The sequence below is a fragment of the Heteronotia binoei genome, chromosome 6 (genome assembly GCF_032191835.1).
Source record: "Heteronotia binoei isolate CCM8104 ecotype False Entrance Well chromosome 6, APGP_CSIRO_Hbin_v1, whole genome shotgun sequence".
NCBI lineage: Eukaryota > Metazoa > Chordata > Lepidosauria > Squamata > Gekkonidae > Heteronotia > Heteronotia binoei.
The window spans coordinates 140,107,977-140,130,767 of NC_083228.1; the positions used below are offsets into that span (position 1 = coordinate 140,107,977).

At 48.7% G+C, this 22,791-nt stretch overlaps 1 protein-coding gene across 1 annotated transcript in view; it reads right to left on the reverse strand.

Moving 5' to 3' along the window:
* Positions 1 to 22,791, reverse strand: part of DIS3L2 (DIS3 like 3'-5' exoribonuclease 2) — a 419,389-nt gene that overhangs the window by 135,573 nt on the left and 261,025 nt on the right. Inside the window, 1 exon segment of the mRNA XM_060242825.1 lies at positions 6,342 to 6,454. Within this exon segment, the coding sequence (XP_060098808.1) occupies positions 6,342 to 6,454 (113 nt within the window).

Below are 22,791 nucleotides of genomic sequence, written 5' to 3' on the forward strand. Positions count from 1 at the left end.
ATGGCTGACCCAAGGCCATTCCAGCAGGTGCAAGAGGAGGAGAGAGGAATCAAACTCGGTTCTCCCAGATAAAGAGTCCACGCATTTAAACACTACACCAAACTGGCTCTAGGTGACGTGGAAGACCCCTAGCTGAGACCAGTGTTCCCTCTAAAGTAAGTTAGCATGAGCTAGCTCACAGTTTTTTGGCCTCCAGCTCACATATTTTTGACTTAGCTCAGGAAGGATGAATTCCAGAACACACTAATGTATGCAGAAGCTCACAACTTTAATGCCAGGAGCTCAGAAAGTAGAATTTTTGCTCACAGAACTCTGCAGCTTAGAGAGAACATTGGCTGAGACTCCGGAGATCTGTTACCAGTCTGAGTAGACAACACTGACCTTGATGGACCAAAGGTACTGGAGGGAGAAGATAACCCACATGACTAGTAGCCGCTGACAGCTCCATTCTCTAGGAATTTGTCCATTTCCCTCTTTAAAGCTTTCCAAGATGGCGGCCATCACCATATCCAGTGGCAGTGAGAACATTAGAAAACCCCTGATGGATCAGATCAGTGGTCCATCCAGTCCATCATCCCGTCTCACATAGTGGCAAGTCAGTTCCTCTGGAGGGCCAACAACAGGGCATAGAGGCCGAGCCCTTCACAAGAACATCAGAAGAGCCCTGCTGAATCAGACCAGTGGTCCACCTAGTCCAGCATCCTGTCTCACACAGCGGACAATCAGTTCCTCTGGAGGGCCAACAACAGGGCATAGAGGCCAAGCCCTTCACAAGAACATCAGAAGAGCCCTGCTGAATCAGACCAGTGGTCCACCTAGTCCAGCATCCTGTCTCACACAGCTGACATTCAGTTCTTCTAAAGGGCCAAAAATAGGGCAGAGAGGCCGAGCCCTTCATAAGAACATCAGAAGAGCCCTGCTGGATCAGACCACTGAGGGTCCATCTACTCCAGCATCCTGTCTCACACAGGGGACAACCAGTTCCTCTGGATCTCCAACAACAAGGCACAGAGACCAGGGCTTTCTCCACGTTGCTTCCTGTCCAAAATGCAAAAGCTCCTTATCGTTGCATTCTGTCACAGATATGGCTTTGTTGGCTCCCTGTCGGGATAACTGACTGCCATCGTTATCAACAGAAGTAAGCACATCCTGCCGTTAAAAAAATTATGTGGCTAGCAAAATTAACAGCAATTAAAAACAGCATTAGCTTCACGCTCATAAAAGGCTAGGGGACCTCCGGACGATGCAGTACACCTCCGGCATTTTATAAGGGTAAACAAGGTGTAAGACGGTTAAGAAACAAATAAGCGATGCTTCCAATAAAAGTTTTTAGCAGTCATCTCGGGGCATTGACATTAGCTGTTCGGTTTTTTAAAAACAGACTGGTGTTAATTCAGTCCTCTTAAAAGCAGGTTCCGTGCACTGAAAACTCCAGCGCTTTGTGGTCCCAGCCGGCTGAACGTGTGGACGGAACGAAGCACGTGTACGAGCACCCCCGTCCTAAAAAAAAAAACCCCCAAAGAATCTTGATTCGAATGTGATTTCCACAACCACACTTGGAGGGAGGCTGTGCTGAGACACAGATGTCCCGAGGTGCTGGGAAATCCGAGTTAAAATGCAGAGGTGTGGAGATATGTCTTTGTGTACTTCATTAAAAGCAAAGATCAAGCGTTTGACAAATTTAAAGCCTGCATTGCTGCTGGGAAAAATAATTTGGCAAAAAAAAAAAAATGCAATGTATCCAAGTAGCAGGCACCAGATTCTTTAGGACCTGCCTACCTGAGGGACCGTCTTTCCCCATACGAGCCCCAGAGAGCACTGAGGTCAGCGGGGAAGAACAAGCTGGCTATCCCCAGGCCAAAGGAGGCGAAACGGCAGAACACCCGCACACAGGCCTTCTCTATCGTAGCTCCACACCTATGGAACCAGCTCCCGGAAGAGGTGCGGGCCCTGCGGAGCCTCGACCAATTCCGCAGGGCCTGCAAGACGATCCTTTTTAGGATGGCCTTTGCGGATTGCTGATTGAATGACTGATGATTGATGGATTCGCTTCAGGGACTTTCGCCATCATGCCAACGGATGGAATGGCACCAGGAATGCCTATTGCTAATTTATTGTCAATTTTAAACCAGAATGTTTTTAAGACTAATGCTGATTTTAAAAGTTTGTATAATTGTTGTATGGACATGTGGTTAGCCGCCCTGAGCCTGCCTAGGCGGAGAGGGCGGGATATAGATAAAATCTATTATTATTACTATTATTATTATTAAAGAAATTGTCATTTAACAATACAGTTCATCAAAAATACATAAGGAATACAAAAAAAGTCCCAGTGCTCAGAATTCTCTTATATAGTCCACAATCCAGTACTCGGAATTCTCTCTTTCACGACATGGAAATGAATTCTCGGAGAAGGAATAATAGGAGAATTCATTTCCATGCCATGAAAGAGAGTATTTCAAGTACTGGATTGTGGACTATATAAGAGAATTCTGAGCACTGGGACTTTTTTTGTATTCTTTATGTACTTCTGATGAACTGTATCTTTAAACGACAATTTCTTAAAAGAATCAGATACATTGTATTTTTTTGCCAAATATTTACCAGGTATCCACTGTGTTTACCAAACTCTATTGCGTGAAAAATAATTTGGCAATGTTCCAGAAATATTGTTTATAAACAACGGAACTGAATACAGCGGCAGTGAGTTCCAAAGGTTTACGGAACAATGCAAGGCCACCCAGTGAGTCCTGGCTGAGGAGGAACCTGAACCCCGGCCCAAACCCATGTATTGTAGCCACACTGATAGTAGCCTTGACTCCACACTCAACCCCCAATCCTTTTCTTATGCTTTTGCCTTGAGCTAGCTGAACTTCCAGAATCCGGAATGGCCCCAGGAATACAGCAGGGTTCACACAGAGGGAGGGCCGCCGTGGAGTTGGTGACCACAGAGTTCAACCGCAGGCCAGCCAGGGAAGTCCGCCGTCCGTGGGAATCGCAACGGGGCGGCCGAAAGCCCGTTGGCGAGGCCAACCGGCGAACGAGACGGGCTCTCGTGCAAAACAAAATCCAGCGCTTCCACAAAGTTACACCGATGGTCTCGTTCCCATCGCTCCCCCCCCTGGCCGCTTGCCCGCACCCTGCTTAGAGCTGGGCTCCTTCCAGCTTCCGAGAGTGAACCTTCCACGGTGGCCTGTCAGTCAGGTGCGGCTAACCCAGGGAGCCCCGACGGCTTCGCCCCCTCTGGGAAAGGTGGGGCCTCCGAGCCTTAATCACAAGAGTGGCCCTGTATACTGAAAGTCGCTCAAAGGAAACAGGCAATTTGTTTACGAGCCAAGACTGTCTACTCAAGGGGTTTCCTTTCTTTTTCCTTTCTCCCTCTCTCGTTTTGTATCAACACTTCCATGAATTCAGAACTTTCGATTCCCCTCGGCTCCAACTTATCAAAACATCAACACCCCCGGCAACCTGCTGGTGTCAGAAGTGAACGGCTGGGAGCCCTTGGGCTCGACGCGAAGACCGGCTTCCCATTCCAACTGTTGATCTTCGGTTTATAAAGCAGGACCCCGGCGTAAAATATTGTAGGGATTTATGGCTGACCTTCCCCACTCGAGCTGCTTCCCACCTAAAACAACACGAGGGGACGTGCCAGAAGGGAGAAAGCTGTTTGGGTTTCCTTGCTTTGCAGAACTCGATATGTGCACATCAAGAAAGCCTCGCGCTCTCTCAAAACAAACCATCCGCCTTCTGTGCCACGACCCCTTTCTCCCACACGGGCAGTTCAAGAGAATTCGTTATGCCACTCTGTTGGATTTTTCTTTTTTTAGAAAATTGACCTGATTTGTAACCTGCTCCCATCCCAGCAAGCAGGATTCTAAGAATATACGAGAAGCCCTGTTGGATCAGGCCAATGGCCCATCCAGTCCAACACTCTGTGTCACAGAAGAACATAAGAGAAGCCCTGTTGGATCAGGCCAATGGCCTCTCCAGTCCAACACTCTGTGTCACATAAGAACATAAGAGAAGCCATGTTGGAACAGGCTGATGGCCCCTCCAGTCCAACACTCTGTGTCACATAAGAACATAAGAGAAGCCATGTTGGATCAGGCCAATGGCCCATCCAGTCCAACACTCTGAGTCACATAAGAACATAAGAGAAGCCCTGTTGGATCAGGCCGATTGCCCCTCCAGTCCAACACTCTGTGTCACATAAGAACATAAGAGAAGCCATGTTGGATCAGGCCGATGGCCCATCCAGTCCAGCACTCTGTGTCACATAAGAACATAAGAGGAGCCATGTTGGATAAGGCCAATTGCCCATCCAGTCCAATACTCTGTGTCACATAAGAACATAAGAGAAGCCATGTTGGATGAACCCAATGGCCCATCCAGTCCAACACTCTGTGTCACACAGGGGCCAAAAACCCGCCTAACCCAAGTGCCATCAGGAAGCCCACCAGTGGGGCTAGAAGCCCTTCCACTGTGCCCCCCCCCCAAAGCACCAAGAATACAGAGCATCACTGCCCCAGACATAAGAACATAAGAGAAGCCATGTTGGATCAGGCCAATGGCCCATCCAGTCCAACACTCTGTGTCACACAGGGGCCAAAAAACAGGTGCCATCAGGAGGTCCATCAGTGGGGCCAGGACACTAGAAGCCCTCCCACTGTTTTCCCCCAAGCACCAAGAATACAGAGCATCCCTTGCCTCAGACAGAGAGTTCCATCAATACCCTGTGGCTAATAGCCATTGATGGACCTCTGCTCCAGATGTTTATCCAATCCCCTCTTGAAGCTGTCTATGCTTGTAGCCGCCGCTACCTCCCGCGGCAGTGAATTTTGCTCTGGGCGGGTTCCAGCAATTCAAACATCATATAATCATAACACAATTGAAAATCATGTCCGGGGTTAGAAGTTAGCCTTGCGTAGGGCGCAAGACAGTTTAGGGCTGACCCTGAAAGCGCGTCTCAAAAGACTTCCAAGATAAACCAGCAGAACGCCGAGGGGCAGAGGGCTGCGCCCCATTCTGATTGCTCCCCATCTCAAAAAGGGTGCTGCAGAGGTATAATAAAAGGGCTACTAAACTATCAGGAGTCGGAGCACCTTCCCTGTGGAAAAACGCTTCAAGCGCTTGAAGCATTTTAAGTTTGGCAAGAAAGACAGATCGACGAACGGGGGTTGGAATCGGGGGTGGGGGGGACGTCACAGTGGTCTATAAAACTAATGGAAAGTGTAGCGAAAGACTGAAAAAGGCGAAGAATCTCTTTTTTTATATATATATATATACTCTAGAGTTCAGGGTTATTCAACAAAATTGACCGGAAGTCAATTTGGAGCTGAAGAAGCAAAGTGCTGCTTCAAGAAGTGCCTACTTAACCTGTGCAACTCTTTAGCAAGCAATGCACCTGCGACCGGAGCCAACAGCTTTTTTAAAAAAAGGATTCAAGGCACCTGTGGAAGACAGGGCTGCCAAAAGCCATTCGCCAAGGACCCTTCCAGTTCAGAAGCAGTAGAACTGCACCTACAGGCCCCATTAGTAGAGCAGCAACTTGGGCTGACGCCCACTACAGTCAGTTTCGATCCAAACGGGCAGCCGTGTTGGTCTGAAGCAGCTGAACAAAGCAGGAGTCAAGTGGCACCTTTAAGAGCGAGTTTTATTCGGAACGTCAGCTTTCGTGTGCTAAAAGCACGCTTCTTCAGACGAGAGGGATCAGGTATAGGGGGCTGAAATGCATGCAGTTGTTGATTAAGAGGGCACTGTTTGCCCTCTCAATCAACAACTGCATGTATTTCAGCCCCCTATACCTGATTCCTTTCGTCTGAAGAAGCGTGTTTTCAGCACACGGAGGAGAGCCAGTCTTGTGTGGTGGTTAAGTGGATGGACTCTTATCTGGGAGAACCGGGTTTGATGCCCCACTCCTCCACTTGCACCTGCTGGAATGGCCTTGGGTCAGCCATAGCTCTGGCAGAGGTTGTCCTTGAAAGGGCAGCCGCTGTGAGAGCCCTCTCCAGCCCCACCCACCTCACAGGGTGTCTGTTGTGGGGGAGGAAGGGAAAGGAGATTGTGAGCCGCTCTGAGACTCTTCGGAGTGGAGGGCGGGATATAAATCCAATATCTTCATCTACCTCACAGGGTGTCTGTTGTGGGGGGGGGGAAGGGAAAGGAGATTGTGAGCCGCTCTGAGACTCTTCAGAGTGGAGGGCGGGATATAAATCCAATATCTTCTTCTTCTTACGTTCCGAATAAAACTCGGTTGGTCTTAAAGGTGCGACTTGACTGTTTTCTTCAACAGTCAGTTTCACGGCAGAACGTGACCCATCCAGCGTCTGCTTCGCTCTCACCTTCTGCACCAGATAGACGCTTGTGGCCCTCTGGCTCGCGACTCCATCCAGCGCCGTTCCTTCCAGCACGAAATAGCTGACGTCGGCGATGTGCACTCCCACTTCAAAATTACCTGAAAAGGGAAAAGGAAGACGAGCCATTAGCAGGGCTGGCCCTAGACGGTCTGGAACCCCTGAGCATGGTTCACATCCGGTGCCTCCCCCCCTCCCCACACGGCTAATGTTACTGAGTCACATGGAGGGGTACCCAATTCGATACCCCCATTAGGCCAGCACCCTAGGCAATTGCCTAGGAGCGCAAAGATCCAACACTCCATGCTTGCGTGGATTTTAAGGGTGCTCTCCCAGAGGGGACTCTGTTTCCCGGGTGCCTAGCGCTTTGCCCGCCCACAGTTATATACCAAACTCCACCCAAATGCAAAAGAGATCCTCAGGGCTTTTTGGGGGGGGGTTTTGTCGAAAAGGCCCAGCAGGAACTCCTTTGCGTATCAGGCCATGCCCCCTGACAGCACCATTGTTTTACACGTCGCTCTACAAAAAGCCCAGCAGGGACTCATATGCATATTAGGCCACACCCCCTTATGCCAAGCCAGCTGGAACTGCATTCCTGAAGAAGAAGATGATGAAGAAGATATTGGATTTATATCCCACCCTCCACTCCGAAGAGTCTCAGAGCGGCTCACAATCTCCTTTCCTTTCCTCCCCCACAACAGACACCATGTGAGGTAGATGAAGATATTGGATTTATATCCTGCCCCCTACTTCGAAGAGTCTCAGAGCGGCTCACAATCTTCTTTACCTTCCTCCCCCACAACAGACACCCTGTGAGGTAGATGAAGATATTGGATTTATATCCCGCCTTCCACTCCGAAGAGTCTCAGAGTGGCTCACAATCTCCTTTGCCTTCCTCCCCACAACAGACACCCTGTGAGGTAGATGAAGATATTGGATTTATATCCCGCCTTCCACTCCGAAGAGTCTCAGAGCAGCTCACAATCTTCTTTACCTTCCTCCCGCACAACAGACACCCTGTGAGGTAGATGAAGATACTGGATTTATATCCCATCCTCCACTCCGAAGAGTCTCAGAGCGGCTCACAATCTCCTTTGCCTTCCTCCCCCACAACAGACACCCTGTGAGGTAGATGAAGATACTGGATTTATATCCCGCCCTCCACTCCGAAGAGTCTCAGAGCGGCTCACAATCTTCTTTACCTTCCTCCCCCACAACAGACACCCTGTGAGGTAGATGAAGATATTGGATTTATATCCCGCCTTCCACTCCGAAGAGTCTCAGAGCGGCTCACAATCTCCTTTGCCTTCCTCCCTCCTCCCACAACAGACACCCTGTGAGGTAGATGAAGATATTGGATTTATATCCCGCCTTCCACTCCGAAGAGTCTCAGAGCAGCTCACAATCTCCTTTGCCTTCCTCCCTCCTCCCACAACAGACACCCTGTGAGGTAGATGAAGACATTGGATTTATATCCCACCCTCCACTCCGAAGAGTCTCAGAGCAGCTCACAATCTCCTTTACCTTCATCCCCCACAACAGACATCCTGTGAGGTGGGTGGGGCTGGAGAGGGCTCTCACAGCAGCTGCCCTTTCAAGGACAACCTCTGCCAGAGCTATGGCTGACCCAAGGCCATTCCAGCAGGTGCAAGTGGAGGAGTGGGGAATCAAACCTGGTTCTCCCAGATAAGAGTCCGCACTCTTAACCACTTCACCAAACTACACCAACACCAAACACCGAAGCCCTGGAGACCCCCCCCCCCCTTTCTGGTGGCAAAAGAGGAAAAGCAGAAAGAGAGGGGAAGTGCCAAAAGGCTGCGTCAGCAGTTTGCCTGATGGCCCCAGATTAAAGGTGTCAGAAGCGGTTGTCCACAGGGGGCTCGCCTCGCAAGGCTGAGACCAAACCAAAAGTCAGGGAAACCACGGACAGAACTCTCCCCCCACCCCCACTGTATAGAACAGGGGTGGCCAAACTTGCTTACCGTAAGACCCGCATAGAATAAATGTCAGACGTTTGAGAGCCGCAAGAGAGAAAGGAAGGAATCATAGAATCATACAGCTGGAAGGGATCCCCAGGGTCATCTAGTTCTACCCCCACTTATAGGGAGGGAGGGAGGGAAGGAAGGAAGGAGATGGGGGAGGGATGGAGGTGGAAAGAAAGTATCTTTAACTTTAAATGAATTCTCCAAACTGCCAGCTGGCTTAGCTTGGAGAAGTGATTTAAAGAGACCAACGCCTTCTCCAAGCCAGCTCATTGGGCAGTGGGGGCTTCAAGAGGTACGCAATGTGAGGGGTCTGGAGACCAAGTCCTGTGAGGAAAGGTTGAAGGAGCGGAGGATGTTTAGCCTGGAGAGGAGGCGGCTGGGAGGTGAGACGATCACCAAGTCCTTGAAGGGCTGTCATATAGAGGATGGGGTGGAATTGTTTTCTGTGGCCCCGGACGGTGGGACCAGAACCAATGGGTTGAAATTAAATCAAAAGAGTTCTCAGCTCAACATTAGGAAGAACTTCCTGACCATTAGAGCGGTTCCTCAGTGGAACAGGCTTCCTCGGGAGGTGGTGGGCTGACTTCCTTGAAGGTTTTTAAACAGAGGCTAGATGGCCCTCTGACAGCAATGAGGATCCTGTGAATTTTGGGGGAGGCGTTTGTGAGTTTCCTGCATTGTACAGGGGGTTGGACTAGATGACCCTGGAGGTCCCTTCCAACTCTATGATTCTAATACATCTGAAAGAGCCATGTGTGGCTCCTGAGCCACAGTTGGGCCACTCCGGTATTGAAAGTGTCGATTCATCTGAAGGATGCATTTGAAGGACGGTTGCCAAGTCGCCCTGTGCACTAGTAGTGGATATGATGGTACAGTTGCCAACTTGGAAAAGTCCTGGAAACTTGGGGGATAGAACCTGGGGAGGGCGGAGACCTCAGTGGGGTACAATGTTATGGAGCCCAGCCTCCAAAAGACCTATTTTCTCCAGGAGAACTGGTCCCCAGGGGAGCTGGACCATAAGGAAGGCCGAGCGCAGAAGAATAGATGCTTTTGAGATGTGGTGCTGGAGAAGAATCTTGAGAGTCTCTTGGACTGCAAGAAGATCCAATCAGTCAGTCCTAAGGGAAATCAACCCAGACTGTTCCCTGGAAGGTCAGATGCTGAAGCTCAAATCCTTTGGCCACCCAATGAGAAGGGAGCTCACTGGAGAAGATCCTGATGCTGGGAAAGACAGAAGGCAAAAGAAGAAGGGAGTGGCGGCGGCCACAAGTATAGCCACCTTCAAGAGGGGTTTAGATAAAAATATGGAGCAGAGGTCCATCAGTGGCTATTAGCCACAGTGTGTGTGTATATATATAAAAAATTTTGCCACTGTGGGACACAGAGTATTGGACTGGATGGGCCGTTGGCCTGATCCAACATGGCTTCTCTTATGTTCTCTTATGTTCTTAAGGGGATGGCAAAAGATGAGATGGCTGGACAGCGTTACTGATGTAACAAGCATGAATTTGAGCAGACTTCAGAGGATGGTGGAAGACAGGAGGGCCTGGCGTGACTTGGTCCGTGGGGTCGCAAAGAGTCGGACTCGACTGCGCGACTGAACAACAACAATTTAAATGAATATGTAAACAGCATCCACTGACCTTTTCACAGATCATTAAGACTTCTTACCAAAAGCAAGCAGCTTACAGATATGGGGCATTTTCAAAGAAAATGCTCCAGGTCGGCTTACAGTTTCCCTGTTTATAGGTATTCGGCACTGGCCTGCCTTAACAGCTAGCTGTCCCATCTGGTAAGGGCACTTGTGGCCAACGTTCTTGGCTATCTTATAACTTTGAGTGCCAAACAAACTTATCTGTACTTCAGTATCTCCTTCAAGTATATAAAAGCTGTGTTCACTCATTCTCGCTACTTCTTATCGTAGCCAAGACTATCAAAAATAGGGATTAAAATTTTTCCAAAAGTGTGGTTATCTGTTGGACCTCCGCCAATATGCCCATCTTTGCACTGTATTATCACTTCTGTATTTAGAAATTCTTGCCGTTCTCAGATGCTGCTGACACACAACATCATATCTACTGATACTAGCTGTACCCATTTCTAATCTACCAGAGGCCAAATTGTCCTCTTATTCCTTTGTTCCTCGTCTTTCTCTTTGGCTGCTCTAGTCTGGGTCTTTGGCAACGTTCCCTACTTTATTCTACTTTAGTAAGAAGAAGAATTGCATATTTATACCCCGCTCTTCTCTCTGAATCAGAGTCTCAGAGCGGCTTACAATCTCCTATATCTTCTCCCCCCACAACAGACACCCTGTGAGGTAGGTGGGGCTGAGAGAGCTCTTACAGCAGCTGCCATTTCAAGGACAACGCCTGCAAGAGCTATGGCTGACCCAAGGCCATTCCAGCAGCTGCAAGTGGAGGAGTGGGGGAATCAAACTCAGTTCTCCCAGATAAGAGTCCACACACTTCACCGCTACATCAAGCTGGCTCTGAGCTACTGGTAATAAAGTTCTGAGCTACTGACAATGAAGTTGTGAGCTACTGCGGAAACGACTGTGCTCCGGGGTCATCCTTCCCGAGCTAAGACAAAAATGTGCGAGCTGGAAGCTAAAAACCTGTGAGCTAGCTCACGCTAACTCAGCTTAGAGGGAACACTGGTCTCTGGTAGGGATGCCCGCCTCCAGGTGGGCCCCGCGGATCCCCCCAAATTAGAGCTCACCTGCAGACTACAGAGATCAGTTGTTCCTTGGAGGAAATGGATGCTTTGGAGGGAGGACTGTTTGGCGCTGTAAAGTCCCTGTCTCCCCGCCCCCCGGCTCCATGATTACATCTTTTGAAGAAAAATGGCTTCCGTTTCTGGAATATATTGAATCCAAAAACATCTTACCTATTTATCTATTATTCATTTCTGTGGATTTATATTCCGCCCTTTCCCAAATTGGGCTCGGGGTGGATTCCAACATATCACACAGTAAAACCAATAATTACACTGTTACAAATAATATTAGCACAACTTGCGTTCAATTTTCTTACACTATAATTCTTTCTCTAACTGATGATAATCCCCCTCTTTCTCTTTTTATTTCAGCAGTCCCCTTTATTTGGCTTGGGACGGAGCAAGGCATTATTCCAAGCTTAATAGTCAAAACGTCTAGCCCAACCATCAGTTAATTTATCCTTAATAAGATATTTAGAAGATATTTATTGGTATTTGTTTTTATTCCTTTATCTACCGATGTATTGATTGGCAAACTGGTTTAATGGTTTATTGGATTTATATCCCACCGTCCCCGCCGAAGCAGGCTGAGGGTAGCTGGACGTTACCTTAAATGCTATATAAGATGTTCCACAAAGTTACATATACCAGGGGTGGCCAACGGTAGCTCTCCAGATATTTTTTTCGCCTACAACTCCCATCAGCCCCAGCCAGCATGGCCGATGGCTGGGGCTGATGGGAGTTGTAGGCAAAAAAAAACATCTGGAGAGATACCGTTGGCCACCCCTGACGTATACCATAGTACTTTATGCACAGTAGAATTAATCTACTTGATACTGCTTCAGTTGTACTGCTTCAGAGCCAGTTTGGTGTAGTGGTTAAGTGTGCACACTCTTATCTGGGAGAACTGGGGTTTGATTCCCCACTCCTCCACCTGCAGCTGCTGGCATGGCCTTGGGTCAGCCATAGCTCTGGCAGAGGTTGTCCTTGAAAGGGCAGCTGCTGGGAGAGCCCTCTCCAGCCCCACCCACCTCACTGGTGTCTGTTGTGGGGGAGGAAGGTAAAGGAGATTGTGAGCCGCTCTGAGCCTCTGTCCTTGAAAAGGCAGCTGCTGTGAGACCCCTCTCAGCCCCACCCACCTCACAGGGTGTCTGTTGTGGGGAGAGGAAGGTAAAGGAGATTGTGAGCCGCTCTGAGCCTCTGTCCTTGAAAGGGCAGCTGCTGTGAGACCCCTCTCAGCTCTACCCACCTCACAGGGTGTCTGTTGTGGGGGAGGAAGGGAAAGGAGATTGTGAGCCGCTCTGAGACTCTTCGGAGTGGAGGGCGGGATATAAATCCAGTATCTTCATCTACCTCACAGGGTGTCTGTTGTGGGGGAGGAAGGGAAAGGAGATTGTGAGCCGCTCTGAGACTCTTCGGAGTGGAGGGCGGGATATAAAACCAATATCTTCATCTACCTCACAGGGTGTCTGTTGTGGGGGAGGAAGGGAAAGGAGATTGTGAGCGCTCTGAGACTCTTCGGAGTGAGGAGGCGGGATATAAATCCAGTATCTTCATCTACCTCACAGGGTGTCTGTTGTGGGGGAGGAAGGGAAAGGAGATTGTGAGCCGCTCTGAGACTCTTCGGAGTGGAGGGCGGGATATAAAACCAATATCTTCATCTACCTCACAGGGTGTCTGTTGTGGGGGAGGAAGGGAAAGGAGATTGTGAGCCGCTCTGAGGCTCTTTGGAGTGGAGGGCGGGATATAAATCCAATATCATCTTCTTCTTTGTCTCTCTTCTCATCCAACAAAGTTCTGTATAACTTGGAATTTTTAAAATTAACTTATACGTTAAAAAATAAATAAATAAATCTCTAGAAGCTCCCCCACCTGAATCTGGCAACCCTGCCCCACCGTCCCCTGCTGGGGGAACCGGGCTACCCTAGTATCTGTATTCCCTGTTTGGCACGTTTAGCTCCAAGGCCAGGCTGGCTCTGCAGAAGCTGAACAGGGGAGTGGCACACAGAGGAGCTAAGCGTTCTGACTGGACAACGCCCCTACCTGGCACGCGTCTGCAGAGTCGCTCTCTCCCCTTGCAGGGAAGACTTTTGCCCCAGCGGAAGGCTCCTTGTGCCAGAGGGAAACATCGCTGTTCGTGGGGACAGATTCAAACCCCCTCAAAGCCTTCGAGAAAATCCACTGCAGGCCGCGCTGTCATAGAGTCCACTCTCTACCGCAGCAATTTGCTTCAGGGGAACTGCTGAGCAGTCGGGTTAGGACGGATAAAAAAAAGTCCTTCACACGTGGAATTCACTGTCGCAGGAGGGTGGCGGCGGCTACAAGCATAGGCAGCTTCAAGAGGGGATTGGATAAGCATCTGGAGCAGAGGTCCATCAGTGGCTCTTAGCCACAGCATATTGTTGGAACTCTCTGTCTGGGGTACATGTCTCTGGCTTCCTCATTACGAGGCTTAATGGAGACAACTACGTCACATGGTCAGGGAAAGTCACCATGCTGTTAAAGTTCCAAGGGTTGTGGGAGTATGTGGCAACTCCGCCAGACTTAACAGTGTTACATGCTGCTGATGATGCAGTTGTAATGGCCAACATCGGAGTAATGATGATAAGGCCATTCTCGTTAATTGGCTTAACCTTGGAAGATTCACAGCTCATCCATGTTAAAGGGTCTACTAATGCCAAGTCGTGTTGGGAATATAGGGAAATGTAAAGAAACTTGGGAAACCGTTATATGATTGGGCAAAAGTGTTACGATAACTGAAATGATGGGAAATGACTTATATATTGACGCAAACCTTAAGCTCCTTTTTTTTTGTTATATGTTGTGTTAGTTTATTATTATTATTGTGTTGTCTTTTTGTCTATGGTTATTTTTGCTATGTAAAAAGCAAAATATATGTCACCCAAGCCCAAACGATAGATTAACAAAACCAGAAAATGCAAGCCAGACAATCTTCTTTGGGGAAAGGAATGGACATGAATCCAAAAGAAACCTCATGTAATTACAGACGGCTTACTTAGAGTTTGTAGAATCTTTTGGGCTCAAGTGCCCGTGTTCTACTGGAGAAAGTTTTTCTTCCAGATATTTCGTTCTCAGCTGCGGAGAACATCCTCAGTGGCGTTGCAGCCGGAAGCAGGCGCTCTGACCTTCTTGGCTGCTGTGCATTGAGTGGGGCCAGGGCTGGAGGGGGTGTGTGTGGTGAAATAGCAGCTCTCCAGCCTAGAAATAGCAAGCTCTCCAGCAGCCCTGGCCCCACTCAATGCACAGCAGCCAAGAAGGTCAGAGCGCCTGCTCCGGCTGCAACGCCACTGAGGATGTTCTCCGCAGCCGAGAACAAAACGTCTGGAAGAAAAACTTTCTCCAGTAGAACACGGCACTTGAGCCCAAAAGATTCTACAAACCCTAATGATGTTACCAGCCGTGAAACCTGAAATCTTTGGCTTACTTAGAGTTTGGGATTCTTTGAAAATAAGAATTCGCCCGCTAACTGCACCAGCAGGTGCATTCTATGCTAAATAGGAGAGAAAAATGAATGATTTGAGAACCTATCGAGACATGCTGAATTCACAAGGGGAGATTAAAACGAGCAGCGCTTTCTCCCTGTTTAGCGGCACCGGTTGCTCTCGGGCAAGGTCAGCCCTGCTTAGTCCTTGGATGGGAGACCATAGAGAGAGTCCCGTGTTGCTCTACAGAGCCAGGCCACGGCAAAGCCACCTGTGTTCACCTTTTGACTTGAAAACCTTACAGGGTCACCATGTCGTCTGCGACTTGACGGCCCTTTCCAGCTGGTTCAGCAGGGCGGCCCCCCGGTTGGCTGGGGTAATAAGCCACGCTGGGCAAGGCTGAAGCTCTTATAAAAAGGTCAAGGTAGTCCCCCGTGCAAGCACCAGTCGTTTCCGACTCTGGGGTGACGTTGCTTTCGCAATGTTTTCACGGCGGACTTTTGACGGGGTGGTTTGCCCTTGCCTTCCCCAGTCATCTACGCTTTCCCCTCCAGAAAGCTGGGGACTCATTTTACTGACTTCGGAAGGATGGAAGGCTGAGTCAACCTTGAGCTGGAAAATTGAACCCAGCTTCCGCCAGGATCGAACTCAGGTCGTGAGCAGAGCTTAGGACTGCAGTACTGCAGCTTTACCCACTCTGCGCCACGGGGCTCCCTGAAGCCCTTATAGAGCAAGACATATTCCCCCCACCAAACTGCATGCCCAGAGCTTTTTTTGGAAGCAGGAAAATAAGAACATAAGAGAAGCCATGTTGGATCAGGCCAATGGCCCATCCAGTCCAACACTATGTGTCACACAGTGGCCAATATATGAAGAAGAAGAAGAAGAAGAAGAAGAAGAAGAAGAAGAAGAAGAAGAAGAAGAAGAAGAAGAAGAAGAAGAAGAAGGAAGAAGAAGAAGAAGAAGAAGAAGAAGAAGAAGAAGAAGAAGAAGAAGAAGAAGAAGAAGAAGAAGAAGAAGAAGAAGAAGAAGAAGAAGAAGAAGAAGAAGAAGAAGATGAAGAAGAAGAAGAAGAAGAAGAAGAAGAAGAAGAAGAAAGAAGAAGGAAGAAGAAGAAGAAGAAGAAGAAGAAGAAGAAGAGAAGATGATGATGATGATGATGATGATGATGATGATGATGATGATGATGATGATGATGATATTGGATTTATATCCCGCCCTCCACTCCAAAGAGCCTCAGAGCGGCTCACAATCTCCTTTCCCTTCCTCTCCCACAACAGACACCCTGTGAGGTGGGTGGGGCTGGAGAGGGCTCTCACAGCAGCTGCCCTTTCAAGGACAACCTCTGCCAGAGCTATGGCTGACCCAAGGCCATGCTAGCAGGTGCAAGTGGAGAAGTGGGGAATCAAACCTGGTTATCCCAGATAAGAGAGCTATGGCTAACCCAAGGCCATTCCAACAGGTGCAAGTGAAGGAGTGGGGAATCAAACCCGGTTCTCCCAGATAAGAGTCCACACACTTAACCACTACACCAAATTGGCTGCACCAAACTTGAAGAAGAACTCCAGTCTACAAGAGACGTAAGAATCTCACAGAAGCTTATATTCTCTTTTACGGTTTTTAATATTTATGAACATATAGAAGGGCTGGCCAACGGTCACTCTCCAGATTTTTTTTTTGCCTACAACTCCCATCAGCCCCAGCCAGCATGGCCGATGGCTGGGGCTGATGGGAGTTGTAGGCAAAAAACATCTGGAGAGCTACCGTTGGCCACCCCTGACGTATAGCATTACTGAGCAAAAGGCTGGGTCTGCGGCGACTCCGCCATGTTACGGAAACCTGAGAAGAGAAAGGACGTGACGGGTGTTTGCGTAAAGTCTCCAGAACGCAATTCTCCCGAAAATGGCCTGCTGAGAGTATAATTATCATATGCGAGGGAGGAGAAATCATTCCATCGCTGTAGCTTGAGATGCATTTCCAAACTTTTCAGGACACTGGAAAGTAAGAGCTGCGGGTTGAAGATCAAATGGCCCCACCTCTGACCATTACCTACAACTGCATCACGATATTATCACAAGCTGAGAAACCTTCTTTGTGGGGGGAACGGCCAGCAGTCCGAGCCCGACACGACTGAGACAGGAAGCCTTGGCTTAACTGCTTTACCTATTACAAGCAATGGGAGCCAGATGGTTACAGAAGGCAAGAAAACAGAGTCTTTTTGAAGCCCGTGTTGCAGGGGTGGCCAACGGTAGCTCTCCCAGATGTTTTTTTTGCCTACAACTCCCATCCCATCAGCCCCAGCCAGCATGGCCGGATGACTGGGGCTGATGGGAGTTGTAGGCAAAAAAACATCTGGAGAACTACCATTGGCCACTCCTGCCATATTCTAATATACCAACACCTCTGGGCAAATACTGATGGAAAGGGGATAAAGGGTCATTGCATCATGGTGTTTATTCGCGGCCAAAGTCGAGAGTTCTTCTGAGCGTGAACTTTCTGTCCTCCGCCGAATGTTGATAAACCTAAGTCAGGGGTGGCCAACGATAGCTCTCCAGAAGTTTTTTGCCTACAACTCCCATCAACCCCAGCCATCGGCCATGCTGGCTGGGGCTGATGGGAGTTGTAGGCGAAAAAAAACCATCTGGAGAGCTACCGTTGGCCACCCCTGGCATACGTAACTTTGTGGAACATCTTATTTAGCATTTAAGGCAACGTCCAGTTACCCTCAGCCTGCTTCGGCGGGGAAGGGCGGGATATAAATCCAATAGACCAGGGGTCCTCAAACTACGGCCCGCGGGCCAGATGCGGCCCGCTGAGGACGTTTATGCGGCCCGCCGGGTTATGGCAAAATCAGACCGGAAGTGACGTTCGACCCAAACTCGCGTTAGCAACGCACACTTCCGGCACTGGGCTGAGGCGGCGGAGACAGAGTGTGAGGTGATACCGAGGTGAGGTGAGTTCCCAGGCCGGGGTGTGTGGTGTGGGGAAGGAAGAGAGATGCAGAAGACGGAGAACTGATGGCCCACGGCCTTGTACAGTAACGGGCAGTCCGGCCCTCCCAACAGTCTGAGGGACAGTGAACTGGCCCCCTATTTAAAAAGTTTGAGGACCCCTGCAATAGACCATTAAACCAGTTTGCCAATCAATACATCGATAGAGAAAGAAAGAAAAACAAATACCAATAAATATCTTCTAAATATCTTATTAAGGATAAAGTAACCGATAGTTGGGCTAGACGTTTGGACTATTAAGCTCGGAATAACGCCATGCTGGCTGGGGCTGATGGGAGTTGTAGGCAAAAAAACATCCGGGAGAGCTACCGTTGGCCACCCCTGACCTAGGGAGATCCCATTAGGTGAGATAATCCGGCCCGACAGTCGCCAACAAAAACAGAGTGAGCGGAGCTCATTTTCGCTCAGAATTCCCACTAGAGGCTCTCAAAACAACCCAAGATCATCCTCCCCTCCCCTCCCACGCACTTGGATTTTTGAAGTAAGCCTCTCTTGGTTACATAGGTTGACATCATGTGCTCAGGTAACTCTGGAGGTTGCGGGACTGAAATTCAAGCCAGCCCAGGAGCCCTTCACCTTCTTCCCAAAGAATCGAGGCAAGAGCTATTGTAAGATACACCCCGGGTCTTTCTAACACACTCGATACTTGTTATTTTCTTTTCCAACAGGCTAATCCCTTCGAGCCAATGCCGCATCGCGGCAGCTACCTGTTGCTAACTTTTAGTCTTTGCAAAATTAAAATTTCAGAGCGCTTCGTAAAGGAGGAAAGAAGTCTGCCTGATAGGAATCCCATCTGTGTTTATTTGTATGACAGGGAGGGAGGGGGCAGAAGTGCTTCTGACTGTCGATCCACAAAAAATGAAGGAAAGCGCGTAGCAAAAAGTTCCAGAACTCTTGATCACAGTCAGATTCTGACTCAACCGAGCTACGCACCGATAAAATCAGATCCATCGGAGCGTGATTATATGAATGACAGGGGTAGCAAAGAGGGGCTCAGAACCATATGATTCTGTTGATGACATCATGGAGTTCTTGAAACCTCCAGTGGGGCTGAGGCAAGATGGACAGGTAAGGTAGCAGGCCTGAAGAGAAGAAGAAGATGATATTGGATTTATATCCCGCCCTCCACTCCGAAGAGTCTGAGAGTGGCTCACAATCTCCTTTACCTTCCTCCCCCACAACAGACACCCTGTGAGGTAGATGAAGATACTGGATTTATATCCTGACCTCCACTCCAAAGAGCCTCAGAGAGGCTCACAATCTCCTTTACCTTCCTCCCCCACAACAGACACCCTGTGAGGTAGATGAAGATACTGGATTTATATCCCGCCCTCCACTCCGAAGAGACTCAGAGAGGCTCACAATCTCCTTTCCCTTCCTCCCCCACAACAGACACCCTGTGAGGTAGATGAAGATATTGGATTTATATCCCGCCCTCCACTCCGAAGAGTCTCAGAGCGGCTCACAATCTCCTTTCCCTTCCCCCCACCCCAACAGACGCCCTGTGAGGTAGATGAAGATATTGGATTTATATTCCGCCCTCCACTCCGAAGAGTCTCAGAGCGGCTCACAATCTCCTTTCCCTTCCTCCCCCACAACAGACACCCTGTGAGGTGGGTGGGGCTGGAGAGGGCTCTCACAGCAGCTGCCCTTTCAAGGACAACCTCTGCCAGAGCTATGGCTGACCCAAGGCCATGCTAGAAGGTGCAAGTGGAGGAGTGAGGAATCAAACCTGGAAGAAAAGAGTTTCTCGCCCTCATCCTGGGTCCTTGACCGTTCTACTATTGACTGAGGTGCATACTGGGAAGTGTAGTTCCCAGGACAGGAATCATAATGTCACCCGCACATATAAAAGTATATAAAGTAGCCTGAAACCAAACCAGACCGTCGGTCCTTCAAGATCAGTATTGTCTACTGAGGCTGGCAGCAGCTCTCCCGGGTCTCAGGTAGATACCTTTCCCCTCACCTGCTGCCTAATCTTTTTGACTGGAGATGCTGGGTATTGAACCTGGGATGTTGTCTACTCAGATTGGCAGCGGCTCTCCAGGATCTCAGGTGGACGTTTTTCACATCACCCCCTAACTGGTCCTTTTGACTGGAGATGTCAGGGATTGAATGTGTGACTTTCTGAAAATTCAAGATGTACTGACTGGTCAACAATGACACAATCTTTCAAGAACTTGGAACAAAGGGAAAAGAGAAGAAGCAACAGATAGGCCAAAACGTCAACATTATCAAGAATGAAAGAGAAGTTGAAACAGGACAATGTGCGTTGGGGAGAAACAAATGAAAGCTCCATTTTGGTGAACTTGCTGAAGTGAATGGGCATCCATCCATTGAGAGGCAGGAGGCGGGAATAGAAGAATCAGAAGAGTCAGGGAGGGACTGTGGCTCCGTGTTAGACCATCTGCTTGGGAAGCAGAAGGTCCCAAGTTCAATCCCTGGCATCTCCAAAAAAGGGTCCAGGCAAATATGTGTGAAAAACCTCAGCTTGAGACCCTGGAGAGCCGCTGCCAGTCTGAGAAGACAATACTGACTTTGATGGACCAAAAGGTCTGATTCAGTATAAAGTAGCTTCATATGAAGAAGCAGGCAGGAACAGAAAAAGAGAGAAAGAGAGATCAAATAAAGAAAGAGCTGTAGACCTGGCCATCTTCAGCTGAAGACCGAACAAAGGCATAAAAGAATCAAAATCTTTAATAGATGGGTAGATCCAAGCGGGCAGCCGTGTTGGTCTGAAGCAGTTGAACAAAGCAGGAGTCATATTGCACCTTTAAGACCAACCCATTTTTATTTAGAACTTAAGCTTTCGTGTGCTCTCTAAGCACACTTCATCAGACGAGGAATCCAGCACAGTGAGCAAAGCCATACATAGCTGAGCAGAGCCATACATGGCTGGCAGGCAGTGGCCCAGTGCATTCTGAGCCACTGACTACCAGCTATGTATGGTTTTGCTCACTGTGCCGGATTCCTCGTCTGAGGAAGTGTGCTTAAGAGCACACGAAAGCTTACGTTCTAGGTAACAGATGGGGAAAAGGAAAGTATGGCGTCAACATTGAACCTTTGAAGAACTCCACTAATAGGGCCCGGGAGGGGACTGAGAAGAAACAAAACCAATGAAAGAAGCTTTATAGGAGCTGTGAGAAAGATATCTAATAATTAATTGCCTCCTTTAAAAAGAAACACTCTCTCCAAGGGCTACGTACAGCTTCACGCGTGCTTTTCACCTTATTAAAAATTTATATTGCGCTTTTCCGAAACACGATTTGTTCGCAATGCCTGACACGTAAAAGAGAAATCCAAGCTAAGAGTTAATTGAAGTTAATTAAAATGTATCCTTCAAACCCATATTAAAAAACTGGCAGGTAAAACACCTCCCCCTGCCAATCATAGTGAAAAGCAAAAAAAAAAAAAAGAGAGAGAGGAAAAACGCAGGGCAGAAATCTTGGTCATGGGACTGCTGGAACATGAAAGTGTGTGCCCAACAGCTGAATACCAGCAAATAATGTGCTCGATGGAACTTGTGGGGGACAGATGCAGACCCCCAACGATAAGTCCCATTCCATTTCCATCCACTAACCCTTCCATGCTGGAGAGAGGAGGAGGAGAAGAAGAATTAGAAGAAAGAAGGAACGAGAAGAAGGAAGAAAGAAAGAAGGAAGGAAGGAAGGAAGGAAGGAAGGAAGGAAGGAAGGAAGGAAGGAAGGAAGGAAGGAAGGAAGGAAGGAAGGAAGAAGAAAGAAAGAAAGAAAGAAAGAAAGAAAGAAAGAAAGAAAGAAAGAAAGAAAGAAAGAAAGAAAGAAAGAAAGAAAGAAAGAAAGAAAGAAAGAAAGAAAGAAAGAAAGAAAGAAAGAAGATATTGGATTTGTATCCCACCCTTCTCAGTCTCAGAGCTGCTCACAATCTCTTTTACCTTCCTCCCCACAACAAGGAAGGGAAGGAAGGAAGGCAGGAAGGCAGGCAAATAGATGGAGGAGGGAAGAGAGGTGGAAAGAAAGCAACTTGAACTCTAAATACATTCTCTAAGCTGCCAGCTGGCTTGTCTTGGAGAAGTGATTTAAGGAGACAAATGGCTTCTCCAAGCTGGCTGATGGTGTGGTGGGGGCTTCGAGAGCCACACACGTCGCTCCAGACCCACAGTTTGGTCGCCTCTACTCTAGGCTGCTACTGCCTTGAGCAAGGGATAGGACCAGGCAGCCTATATGGCCCTAACTTCCCGATTCTATGATCCAGTCCAATAGACAGTGCAATGAGCGCTGACGTGCAGAAGTCTGCATGCAACCAGAGGTGAAGCAAAGCGCATTAATGTGACTTCTTAAACGAACGCCAAGATTACGTCGTAGGAACCTACTTGACAGCAACAGCTAGCACAAATTACACCCAGTGGTATCCCCCAAGCTTCTTTCTGAACCACATTGTTAAGGGCAGCCCTATTTCCTGGCGTCAGGACTTGGCATTCGGCTGGGGTGTTCCGAACTATGGAACTCCTCGAAAGCATCTGACTCGGATTAAAAGGAGAAACAGAGCTGGGTGCCGCTGGCACACAGATGATGCGTCACTGCAAACTCCTGGATGACTTCAGCCAGTGGTTTTGTGCGGATGCTGAAAAGCACAAGGGAGAAGAGAGGGCCCTGTGGAACTCTCCAGCACAAAAGGCGAGGGGCAAAGCTAAAGTCCCCGGCACGACTTCCAGAATCCACCCCCCACATAGGACAAGAGGGCAGCGGAGCATGGTCCCAAGCAATGTTCCCTCTAAGCTGCGGAGTCTTGTGAGCAAAACATTCTACTTTGTGAGCTCCTGGTATTAAAGTTGGGAGCTGCTGCATACATTCGTGTGCTCTGGGGTCCTCCTTCCTGAGCAAAGACCAAAATCTGTGAGCTGGAGGCTAAAACTCTGTGAGCCGGCTCACGCTAACTCAGCGTAGAGGGAACACTGCTCCCGAGCCACAGTGCAGACAAGTGTTCCAGAAGGAAACCTGGTCAACAGTACTGAAAGTCAATGAAAGACCCAGAGCACGGGTGGCCAGACTTGCTTAATGTAGGAGTCACACAGGATAAACGTCAGAAGTTTGAGATAAGGAAGGAAGGAAGGAAGGAAGGAAGGAAGGAAGGAAGGAAGGAAGGAAGGAAGGAAGGAAGGAAGGAAGGAAGGAAGGAAGGAAGGAAGGAAGGAAGGAAGGAAGGAAGGAAGGGGAGACTGCAGATTTATACCCTGCCCCTTTTCTCTGAATTAGAGTCTCAGAGCTGCTCACAATCTCCTTTACCTTCCTCCCCGACAACAGAC